General features: G+C 39.8%; 1 protein-coding gene across 4 annotated transcripts in view; it reads left to right on the forward strand.

Moving 5' to 3' along the window:
* Window positions 1-12,997, forward strand: part of LOC124721759 (flavin-containing monooxygenase FMO GS-OX5-like) — a 224,117-nt gene that overhangs the window by 130,415 nt on the left and 80,705 nt on the right. For all 4 annotated transcript variants that reach the window (XM_047246863.1, XM_047246861.1, XM_047246860.1 and 1 more), the window contains exon 4: window positions 12,494-12,627. In XM_047246863.1, coding sequence (XP_047102819.1) covers window positions 12,494-12,627 — 134 coding nt within the window. The remainder of the gene's footprint in view (window positions 1-12,493; window positions 12,628-12,997) is intronic.

Genomic DNA, 12,997 nt, shown 5'->3' on the forward strand with positions numbered 1-12,997 from the left:
CTACTACAAACAGCATAGTGAACGCATTATTGTGGCCAAGGTAGACACAAAGCCCATGCCTACTACAGTAGTACAAGTTTATATGCCAACTAGCTCTGCAGATGATGAAGAAATAGATGAAATGTATGACGAGATAAAAGAAATTATTCAGGTAGTGAAGGGAGACGAAAATTTAATAGTCATGGGTGACTGGGATTCGTCAGTAGGAAAAGGGAGAGAAGGAAACATAGTAGGTGAATATGGATTGGGGGGAAGAAATGAAAGAGGAAGCCGCCTTGTAGAATTTTGCACAGAGCATAACTTAATCATAGCTAACACTTGGTTCAAGAATCATAAAAGAAGGTTGTATACCTGGAAGAATCCTGGAGATACTAAAAGGTATCAGATAGATTATATAATGGTAAGACAGAGATTTAGGAACCAGGTTTTAAATTGTAAGACATTTTCAGGGGCAGATGTGGATTCTGACCACAATCTATTGGTTATGAACGGCAGATTGAAACTGAAGAAACTGCAAAAAGGTGGGAATTTAAGGAGATGGGACCTGGATAAACTGAAAGAACCAGAGGTTGTAGAGAGTTTGAGGGAGAGCATAAGGGAACAATTGACAGGAATGGGGGAAAGAAATACAGTAGAAGAAGAATGGGTAGCTCTGAGGGATGAAGTAGTGAAGGCAGCAGAGGATCAAGTAGGTAAAAAGACGAGGGCTAATAGAAATCCTTGGGTAACAGAAGAAATATTGAATTTAATTGATGAAAGGAGAAAATATAAAAATGCAGTAAATGAAGCAGGCAAAAAGGAATACAAACGTCTCAAAAATGAGATCGACAGGAAGTGCAAAATGGCTAAGCAGGGATGGCTAGAGGACAAATGTAAGGATGTAGAGGCTTGTCTCACTAGGGGTAAGATAGATACTGCCTACAGGAAAATTAAAGAGACCTTTGGAGAGAAGAGAACCACTTGTATGAATATCAAGAGCTCAGATGGAAACCCAGTTCTAAGCAAAGAAGGGAAGGCAGAAAGGTGGAAGGAGTATATAGAGGGTTTATACAAGAGCGATGTACTTGAGGACAATATTATGGAAATGGAAGAGGATGTAGATGAAGATGAAATGGGAGATAAGATACTGCATGAAGAGTTTGACAGAGCACTGAAAGACCTGAGTCAAAACAAGGCCCCGGGAGTAGACAACATTCCATTAGAACTACTGATGGCCTTGGGAGGGCCAGTCATGACAGAACTCTACCATCTGGTGAGCAAGATGTATGAGACAGGCGAAATACCCACAGACTTCAAGAAGAATATAATAATTCCAATCCCAAAGAAAGCAGGTGTTGACAGATGTGAAAATTACCGAACTATCAGTTTAATAAGTCACAGCTGCAAAATACTAATGCGAATTCTTTACAGACGAATGGAAAAACTGGTAGAAGCAGACCTCGGGGAAGATCAGTTTGGATTCCGTAGAAATGTTGGAACACGTGAGGCAATACTAACCTTACGACTTATCTTAGAAGAAAGATTAAGAAAAGGCAAACCTACGTTACTAGCATTTGTAGACTTAGAGAAAGCTTTTGACAACGTTAACTGGAATACTCTCTTTCAAATTCTGAAGGTGGCAGGGGTAAAATACAAGGAGCGAAAGGCTATTTACAATTTGTACAGAAACCAGATGGCAGTTATAAGAGTCGAGGGGCATGAAAGGGAAGCAGTGGTTGGGAAAGGAGTGAGACAGGGTTGTAGCCTGTCCCAATGTTATTCAATCTGTATATTGAGCAAGCAGTAAAGGAAACAAAAGAAAAATTCGGAGTAGGTATTAAAATTCATGGAGAAGTAGTAAAAACTTTGAGGTTCGCCGATGACATTGTAATTCTGTCAGAGACAGCAAAGGACTTGGAAGAGCAGTTGAACTGAATGGACAGTGTCTTGAAAGGAGGATATAAGATGAACACCAACCATAGCAAAACGAGGATAATGGAATGTAGTCAAATTAAATCGAGTGATGCTGAGGGGATTAGATTAGGAAATGAGACACTTAAGGGAGTAAAGGAGTTTTGCTATTTTGGGAGTAAAATAACTGATGATGGTCAAAGTAGAGAGGATATAAAATATAGACTGGCAATGGCAAGGAAATCGTTTCTGAAGAAGAGAAATTTGTTAACATCTAGTATAGATTTAAGTGTCAGGAATGCGTTTCTGAAAATATTTGTATGGAGTGTAGCCATGTATGGAAGTGAAACATGGACGATAACCAGTTTGGACAAGAAGAGAATAGAAGCTTTCGAAATGTGGTGCTACAGAAGAATGCTGAAGATAAGGTGGGTAGATCACGTAACTAATGAGGAGGTATTGAATGGGATTGGGGAGAAGAGAAGTTTGTGGCACAACTTGACTAGAAGAAGGGATTGGTTGGTGGGACATGTTTTGAGGCATCAAGGGATCACAAATTTAACATTGGAGGGCAGCGTGGAGGGTAAAAATCGTAGAGGGAGACCAAGAGATCAATACACTAATCAGATTCAGAAGGATGTAGGTTGCAGTAGGTACTGGGAGATGAGGAAGCTTGCACAGGATAGAGTAGCATGGAGAGCTGCATCAAACCAGTCTCAGGACTGAAGACCACAACAACAACAACCTACAAAAGTAATAGGTCCATTCAGTAGCTCTTCTTGTGCTATATTATTTGGAGTCATAGTAAATGTGTCCACAGTCTTGTAGACAGGCATTCTTGATCTTCTTGTGTATCTTCTCCTCGTCCAAACTATCAACCTGTTCCTAACATGTAACTAGTGGTTTTTTTTCAAATTGTAGCATAACAACCATATATGGGGATATTAACGTGAGTCTAAGCAGTGTATTGCAGCAACACTGCTGGCATGGGAAAGCTGGATGTTGTCACTGTAATGATTCAGCAGTCTTGGGAGGCAGGTTAGCGTACTGAAAAATAAATTTGCCAGTACTGCACAGACTAGTAAAGCAAGGGGTAAGGCAGATTTACACACCGACAGTTGGAGAGGTGTTTTAGGATGCATGATTGGTAGGGGCACATTTGCATAACAAGCATGCTGCTGCTGACTGTAAGTACTGGACATTTCTGTAACATGATTATTCTTAGTCTTACAGCCATACCAGGACAATGGGGCTGTGCTGGGTGAGGCTGTCACATGGACCTGCCAGTAGAAATCACCAGTTCAAGGCTAAGGCAGGGCAACAGCTCCATGCGCTAACTCCTTCCATGGACTTAGAGCCATAGTGCAGCTGGGCATCCCAGGTCAACCCCAGCAACATGGCCAACTCCTGCCCATGGGGCAGTGGGTTGCTCCATGTACATCCCAGCCATCAACTGCCTTTGCGGGATAGACATCTCCTCATGGTGGGCATCCACCACTGTAACACAGCTGGGCATCAGCCAAAGCCATAGTTGATATACTGTCATGGAGTATACAAGCTGCTGGCACAGAAATTGCATGGCCGTCTTATGTAATGATGCCATCGGTGCTGAATGGAGGATCTGCATCAGCATTACAGGGTATGCAAGCAGCCAGCCCAAGTGACCATCCAGCCACTGACCTAGTGTATCAAGCAGTTCAGATGCTTCAATGAAGAACTTGTTACATTTGCAGCTGCCTTTCTCTGGAGCCTCCTGGGCCCCCACCTTGCTGTCAGCAACCACTCACACCAGCCTGGCTCATAACCACCCCAACCTGCACTGGAGGCACTATAAAATAAAAGGAATGGAAGCACCATTTCAACAATCGAGTTAATCATCTATCCTCTGAGGCATTCCAAGTCCATGGGAACACATCCACCCCTAAAGCCACAGATAAATGACTGTTGCAAGATGACTTATGAATACATTTGATGCTGAAACAGACATCTTGTGATCAATATAGTAGTTCTAGAGAATAATTTTCTGTGGGAAAAAAATACCGATTTGCCACTATGTCTCATTAGTCATGATTGCTATTGTCCTCAGTGAATGCTAGTCAGTAGAGTCAATGTATATCATAGAGACTACTTGATGGCTGCACTCAGGGATACCTTACTATGCTTCAGTTTCATATATTATCAAACCCCTACCTTCACAAGAGCAATGATGCAACCACAAATTGCCTGTTGATGACGCACGATTGGATCAAAATTGCGGTGGTGCAGATGTCGGACCTTGAATCGTGTTCTGTTATTGACTGTTGTGCAAATGATGCACTCGCAAACATAGCTCACTACATTAAACTGTATGCCTGTCCAACAACATACGTCTGCCAAATGCAGGATAATGTCTAATGAGGTAGGCTATTTTATAAGAAAGTTATTCCAGAATGACATTTTACTTCAGATAAGGACAATTAGATTTTAACATGCCATCAACAGCTCTGTCATTAAAGATGAAGCACAAGTTCGAATTACAAAATGATGGGGAATAAAATAGGTGATGTGTTTTTGAAGGTAACCATCTCAGCATTTGCCTTGAGCAATTTAGGGAAATCATGTAAAACTTAAATCTGGAAGAGGATGCAGAAGGCAATGGAAACCACTGCATTAAAGATATGTAACGTGTATCCACAGGACATGTGGCCTATATTTGAAGAAGTGTCATGATGATCTCTCCATTGGCAAAAGATTCTGGAATAGTCCTCCATTTGGATCTCCGGGAGGGGACTGCCAAGTGGGAGGTTACCATGAGAAAAAGATTGAATAATCAACAAAAGGATAGCGTTCTACGAGTCGGGGCGTGGAATGTCAGAAGCTTGAACGTGGTAGGGAAACTAGAAAATCTGAAAAGGGAAATGCAAAGGCTCAATCTAGATATAGTAGGGGTCAGTGAAGTGAAGTGGAAGGAAGACAAGGATTTCTGGTCAGATGAGTATCGGGTAATATCAACAGCAGCAGAAAATGGTATAACAGGTGTAGGATTCGTTATGAATAGGAAGGTAGGGCAGAGGGTGTGTTACTGTGAACAGTTCAGTGACCGGGTTGTTCTAATCAGAATTGACAGCAGACCAACACCGACAACGATAGTTCAGGTATACATCGCAAGCTGAAGATGGACAGATAGAGAAAGTGTATGAGGATATTGAAAGGGTAATGCAGTATGTAAAGAGGGCGAAAATCTAATAGTCGTGGGCGACTGGAATGCAGTTGTAGGGGAAGGAGTAGAAGAAAAGGTTACAGGAGAATATGGGCTTGGAACAAGGAATGAAAGAGGAGAAAGACTAATTGAGTTCTGTAACAAGTTTCAGCTAGTAATAGCGAATACCTTTTCAAGAATCACAAGAGGAGGAGGTATACTTGGAAAAGGCCGGGAGATACGGGAAGATTTCAATTAGATTACATCATGGTCAGAGAGAGATTCCGAAATCAGATACTGGATTGTAAGGCATACCCAGGAGCAGATATAGACTCAGATCACAATATAGTAGTGATGAAGAGTAGGCTGAAGTTCAAGACATTAGTCAGGAAGAATCAATACGCAAAGAAGTGGGATACGGAAGTACTAAGGAATGACGAGATACGTTTGAAGTTCTCTACCGCTATAGATACAGCAATAAGGAATAGCGCAGTAGGCAGTACAGTTGAAGAGGAATGGACATCTCTAAAAAGGGCCATCACAGAAGTTGGGAAGGAAAACATAGGTACAAAGAAGGTAGCTGCGAAGAAACGATGGGTAACAGAAGAAATACTTCAGTTGATTGAAGAAAGGAGGAGGTACAAACATGTTCCGGGAAAATCAGGAATACAGAAATACAAGTCACTGAGGAATGAAATAAATAGGAAGTGCAGGGAAGCTAAGATGAAATGGCTGCAGGAAAAATGTGAAGACATCGAAAAAGATATGATTGTCGGAAGGACAGACTCAGCATACAGGAAAGTCAAAACAACCTTTGGTGACATTAAAAGCAACGTTGGTAACATTAAGAGTGCAACGGGAATTCCATTGTTAAATGCAGAGGAGAGAGAAGATAGGTGGAAAGAATACATTGAAATCCTCTATGAGGGTGAAGATTTGTCTGATGTGATAGAAGAAGAAACAGGAGTCGATTTAGAAGAGATAGGGGATCCAGTATTAGAATCGGAATTTAAAAGAGCTTTGGAGGACTTACAGTCAAATAAGGCAGAAGGGATAGATAACATTCCATCAGAATTTCTAAAATCATTGGGGGAAGTGGCAACAAAACGACTATTCACGTTGGTGTGTAGAATATATGAGTCTGGCGATATACCATCTGACTTTCGGAAAAGCATTATCCACACAATTCCGAAGACGGCAAGAGCTGACAAGTGCGAGAATTATCGCACAATCAGCTTAACAGCTCATGGATCGAAGCTGCTTACAAGAATAACATACAGAAGAATGGAAAAGAAAATTGAGAATGCGCTAGGTGACCATCAGTTTGGCTTTAGGAAAAATAAAGGGACGAGAGAGGCAATTCTGACGTTACGGCTAATAATGGAAGCAAGGGTAAAGAAAAATCAAGACACTTTCATAGGATTTGTCGACCTGGAAAAAGCATTCAACAATATAAAATGGTGCAAGCTGTTCAAGATTCTGAAAAAAGTAGGGGTGAGCTATAGGGAGAGATGGGTCATATACAATATGTACAACAACCAAGAGGGAATAATAAGAATGGACGATCAAGAACGAAGTGCTCGTATTAAGAAGGGTGTAAGACAAGGCTGTAGCCTTTTGCCCCTACTCTTCAATCTGTACATCGAGGAAGCAATGATGGAAATAAAAGAAAGGTTCAGGAGTGGAATTAAAATACAAGGTGAAAGGATATGAATGATACGATTTGCTGATGACATTGCTATCCTGAATGAAAGTGAAGAAGAATTAAATGATCTGCTGAACGGAATGAACAGTCTAATGAGTACACAGTATGGTTTGAGAGTAAATCGGAGAAAGACGAAGGTAATGAGAAGTAGTAGAAATGAGAACAGCGAGAAACTTAACGTCAGGATTGATGATCACGAAGTCAATGAAGTTAAGGAATTCTGCTACCTAGGCAGTAAAATAACCAATGACGGATGGAGCAAGGAGGATATCGAAAGCAGACTCGCTATGGCAAAAAAGGCATTTCTGGCCAAGAGAAGTCTACTAATATCAAATACCGGCGTTAATTTGAGGAAGAAATTTCTGAGGCTGTATGTCTGTAGTACAGCATTGTATGGTAGTGAAACATGGACTGTGGGAAAACCGGAACAGAAGAGAATCGAAGCATCTGAGATGTGGTGCTATAGACGAATGTTGAAAATTAGGTGGACTGATAAGGTAAGGAATGAGGAGGTTCTACGCAGAATCGGAGAGGAAAGGAATATGTGGAAAACACTGATAAGGAGAAGGGACAGGATGATAGATCATCTGCTAAGACATGAGGGAATGACTTCCATGGTACTAGAGGGTGCTGTAGAGGGCAAAAACTGTAGAGCTTCATGAAACTACCATAAAGAGTTCTCAGGTCTTCAGTAATAATTCTTCATTTATTTTGCAGAAGTTAGGAGTGGCACAAGTAACACATAAACCTGTGCCCGCCCCCCTCCTTTTTTTTAAAAAAAATTGCTTGGCTGGTAATACTAGTAGTTAAAGAAGTTTCGGAAATAATAAGTAAATAATCGTCACTAAGTGGTCAACTATGTGTTGCTCTTTTTGGAACTGTGAATCTGCACCTGAAATTTCTTCAAAAAGCAAGGAAAAGTCATTGTTAGCTGAACTTATAACCACTTAATGGATACAAGTACTAATGTTAGTAATTGACCATATGCAGCCTAGTGCTTGGGGGAGGGGGGGCAGTCAAAAATTGTAGAGGGAGACCAAGAGATGAATACAGTATGCAAACTCAGAAGGATATACATTGCAGTAAATATTTGGAGATTGAGAGGGTTGCAGAGGATACAGTAGCATGGAGAGCTGCATCAAACCCGTCTTCAGGCTGAAGAACACAACAAAAGCCCCAATGGTTGTAGAAGTTGGGGAATTCGGTAGCTTTACTAAAGTGTACACTGCCTAGATAAGATTCAAATGAAAATTGCATGTTAATAGTAAAGATTATAAAAAGAAACTGAAGAATGTGTTTGGAAATCGAACATGGCTTCAACAGTCTCCAGCCATATGCCTTGATCGCTACATCCGCAGCACTTTCATTGACTAGCATTTACCGCTGTTTTCAGTTACAGTCAAGGCTGATCATAACAATGTTGAAGGGGCTGACAGTTTACGGAAGTTGTAGCCAGTGGTGTACCAACTATTTCTTTAGAGGGGGGCAAAGAAACCCATTTACTGATTTTGTCTTTCAGCAAAACTGTTAAGAATACATGTACATGGATACCGATAGAGTGGGAATGAGTGTTAGGTAATCAGCACTATGTTTCCAGAATGAGATTTTCACTCTGCAGCGGCAAAGGTCCCGAGTTCGAGTCTCGGTCGGGCACACAGTTTTAATCTGCCAGGAAGTTTCATATCAGCACTATGTTGTTCTACAGAGAGAAACAACAGATCAATATTAATATGGATCCAGTTTTATAGGTCATGCTCTTGAAAACAATTTCATTGCTTTAATTTTTAAAAAGACGCCATTTGTCTGGGAAGACACTGATTCTACTTTGTTTTGAGATTATTTACGAAAAGGAGTTCATATTTGCTATAGACTGCAGTATGAACCAGCCAGAGAGAAACCTTGTGTTGTTATTACTATTTTACAAATTCCGTGCATCACATCTTAGTGAGAAAGAGAAAAACATAATTTATTTGAAAAAGAAGAAGGCATTTATTTTGTTTTTATTTAGACTAAAAAATTTTATGTACAATTTCCAAATGTAGTTTTCCTTTTGACAGTTTGGGAAGCAAATTCTTTCATGACGTCCATAAGATTAATTTTTCAAGCCCTGTCTTGATGGACATGAAGGAAGAGTAGGTGGGCAAGTCTTGACTGAGTCACTGTTGATCTGAGGCTAGTTTTAAGTCATCTCAAGGCGCTAAATGACTGTATGTGGGGGTCATTAATATACAACATGAACAGAAAGGGTCCTAACACACATCCTTGGGGCACACCTGATATTACTTCTATCTGTCAATGACTGTCAACCCAAGGTAATGTGATGTGCCCTCCCTGCCAAGAAATCCTAAAGCCTGTGACAAATTTTGCTTGATAACCCATACAATCATAGTTTCAGTAATAATCATAGGTGTGGCACTGACTCAAATGCTTGTCAGAAATCAAGAAATATTGCATCTGCCTGACTGCATTGATCCATGGCTTTCAGAATGTTGTGAGAAAAGTAAGAGTTACAATTCAAATGATTGATTTTTTTGGAATCTGCACTGGTTGACATGGAAGAGGTCAATATGTTCAAAATCTCACATTGTGTTTGAGCTGAGAACGTTTTCAAAGACTGTAGCACAAATGGGTTTCGGGGAATATTGGACAGTAGTTTTGTGGATCACTTCTGCTACCCTTCTTGTAGATAGGTGTGACATTTGCTTTCTTATAATAACTGGACATGCTTTTTAGTTTGATGCATCTCGATAGATTATAGTTAAGAGAGCTGCAAATTCAGTATAGAATCTGACAGGAATTGCATCAGGATCTGGAGCCTTGTTCAGTTGTGGTGATTACAGCTGTTTATCAATACAGTTGACAATAATATCTATATCCCTCATCTTTGCAGTAGTGCAAGAATTAAACTGGGAATGGCCATAAATTTCCTTCATAAAGAAATATTTGACAACAGAGTTTAGCATTCTGCTTTTGCTTTGCTACCTTCAATTTCAGTTCCTGTCTCACCTGTGAGTATCTGAACACTAATTATGACACCACTAATAGCCTTTAAATATGCCCAAATTTTTTTGGATTTTGTGAGAGCTCTTTCATTAATATTCTGCTATGGTCATCATTGAAGCTTCAACACACTGTGCTCTTAATAGACAAACACGTTTCATTCAGCATAATCCTATCTATAAACCTATACTTTGTTTTACATCTATTATACAATAGTCTCTGTTTCTCCTCACATCATGAACTGTTCTGCTAGGCATCTATCAAGAGAATGGTCAGCTTTCTTCTAAACCTAAGCCACAGTTCTTCTACATGCTCTTCTCCAGAGTTTAGTGTTTCAAGTTCCTTACTTAGATATGGCACTATATTGCTTCTTTATCTAGTTAACTAAACATATAAATCATTCTATTTGTTTTAGTTGCCTTTTGTACTGTGGTAATCACTGCTGCAACAGGTACTTCATGTTCTCTGATACCAATTTCAGTGTGACCATCCTCAAAGAAGTGAGGTCTGTTTGTTGCTATTATATCCAATATATTTCCATCATGAATACATAACTGAACAATCTGTTCTAGACAGCGCTCAAGAAGGTATTTAGTAATCCTTCATAGGGTGTCTTGTGATTCCAGCTACTTACAAAACTGTGATTTTCACAATTGATTATTGGATGATTAAAGTCTCTTCCAATGATGACATTGTGATTGGGGAACTTATATACTAGGGAACTTATGTTTCTCTAAAGTTTTTGGTTATGCCTGGAGGGGTGTTTGGTAGTTGATAGAAGCATCTGATTATAGGTATATGCTCACCCTGATACTGAGTCTTACACAGAAAATCTCACAAGCAATTTCAGTTTCTACCTCGGTGAATTTGAGTTCTTATTTACTGTGATAGTGACACCACCTCCATTTACCATCAGTCTGTCCTTTTGATACACACTTAAATTTTCGCCTAAAATCCCACTATAATCCATTTCAGGTTTTAGCCAACCTTCTGTACCAAATATTATGTGAGCTGCACTGCTTTTTAGGAATGCTTCCAATTTTGGAACTTTGTTTCAAATGCTTTAGCAGTTAGTCACTAGGATATTAGTACTCTCACATGCATGGGCGTCCCTTTGGATCTTATACTGACACTTCCACATCTTTACCAGCTTGTTGCCATCTGGGCTGGATGAAGTACTGTCTAATCTTTAAATACCCTTGTGTGTACCCCACACAGCCAGCTACCTGGGTAGGAGCCTGTCATGTGTAGTGTACACCTGGCCCATTTAGGGGGATCCTAAGTTCTCAACCATATGACATGAGTTCAGGAATTCACAGCCTAGCCTGCCGCAAAACCTTCAAAGTCTCTGACGTTTTGTTTGTAGGGCACTAAACTGCATGATCATCAGCACTCATAAAAGGTCCCAACTTTTTTACACAGTCCAATTTTTTTCACAGCCCATCTAGCCACTGTCACAAATGATGATGATGATGATGAAATTATGAGGACAACACAAACACCCAGTCCCCAGGCAGAGAAATTCAAAGTCTCTGATTTAGTTATACCATCCATCCTGTAACCCAGAACCATGGGTCATGATCAGTTCTGGTTACCATGCTCTGTGCTGTAAGCTTTGTTGAAAGTCCATAAGCAAGGCTAGGCTTCTCAAACTTTATTGCCAGTCACTGGAATGATCCAAGAATGATATCACATCCTAGATGAAAGGTGTCATTGCTTCCAATTTCTGTCACAATTTGCAGTTGGTTGCACCCTGCTCCCTGAATGGCTGCCAGAATAGCCTCTTTGACATGTTGTATGATTCCCTCAGACATACACGGGTGCATGTGGTGTTACTTCTCATGCTTTGCTGCCATTTCCATAAGGGATACCATTTTTCACCATATGTTTGAACTGCCAACGATTATTGAACCTGTACCCTTCTTACATTTGCCTCCTCTTGACACAGGACAACAGGTTTTCCAACTGGTGAAGTGAGTTTCAATGGATCAGTTTTGTTTCAGTGGAAGACAGCACCTCAGACTTCTTGATTAGGGGAATGGGGGTAAGACTCCAAGTTTCCCTTGTTGATACAAGAATTCTTAGCTCATTAAATAAAGACCTGCTTGATGTTATTCTGTTATCACCCTCTATGGTCAAAATGGCTAGCTTTGTGCTGAAAATACTGTTAGTCTCTGTAAATATTATCCAGTATGATGTCATGAAATAAATTTCAATAAAATAAACAAGTTTCAGTATGCTTCTGGTACTGTCTGTGAATGTCATTCTAGTGAGAAAGGTAACTGGATTCAGCTTTTGCAAGCAGTCATAAATATGTGCTTTCCAGAAGAGGTGCAGCCAAAAGCACCATTGTAAAAGTCTCTACAAGAAGTAGGTTCACAGTTATGGGGCATTGTTTGATATTTTCTATCTATGCCATAATGGGGTTATTATATGGCAGCTGAAAACAAAAAGTCATTGTGTTTACTTTAAGTTCTGTTCCACAGAAGAAATATAACTACAATGAAACAGCTCTCCTGTGAAGGTTTCTTGTCATGTTAACACTTGAATACATCATTAGTGCAGTAAAATTTGGTGTTTGAAGAGGTTAATGATTTGACTTATTATTTATAAGATAATTGATTGGGTTTACCTTATTTATTATTTTTCAGAGTTTCTCAAATATGTGACATACTGGTTTTCTTTCGGAAGTGATTATTTATCTTTGAACTTACTTGCAGTTCAAGACCAGAGTAAAACATGTGACACCGAAACATCCTCAGGATAACAGGACAGCTTGGATAGTAACAGTGGAGGACTTAAGAACGTGTACCGAAGAAACGTCCATATTTGATGCAGTATTTATATGCAATGGGTAATTTTTGGTACTCTTTTGCACTTTGCACAGCATTTGCTCTGCTCTGAGTGACTACTGTTGCCTTTTTCTGTCATATCTGTGTACAGTGCTTTAAATACTAGCTGCATTTCAAAAATGTTATGTTTTTGAAGTGAACACTTTCTCTGAAGAAAATTATTTACATGCAATGTTTGTATAACTTTAACAGCTGTGTTTAACATTTTACCCAAGTATATGTGGTGTTCACCTACATTTATGAGTGTATACTCTCCGTACCATAGTAGGGGACATTTTTGGATACATTTTCATATGAAGAGTTTGAAAAACTATGGTTCTGACTGCAAGAGACATACACTTTTAATACATGTAAGATGAAACTGTGTTAAAC

The sequence above is a fragment of the Schistocerca piceifrons genome, chromosome X, assembly GCF_021461385.2.
Source record: "Schistocerca piceifrons isolate TAMUIC-IGC-003096 chromosome X, iqSchPice1.1, whole genome shotgun sequence".
Classification (NCBI taxonomy): domain Eukaryota; kingdom Metazoa; phylum Arthropoda; class Insecta; order Orthoptera; family Acrididae; genus Schistocerca; species Schistocerca piceifrons.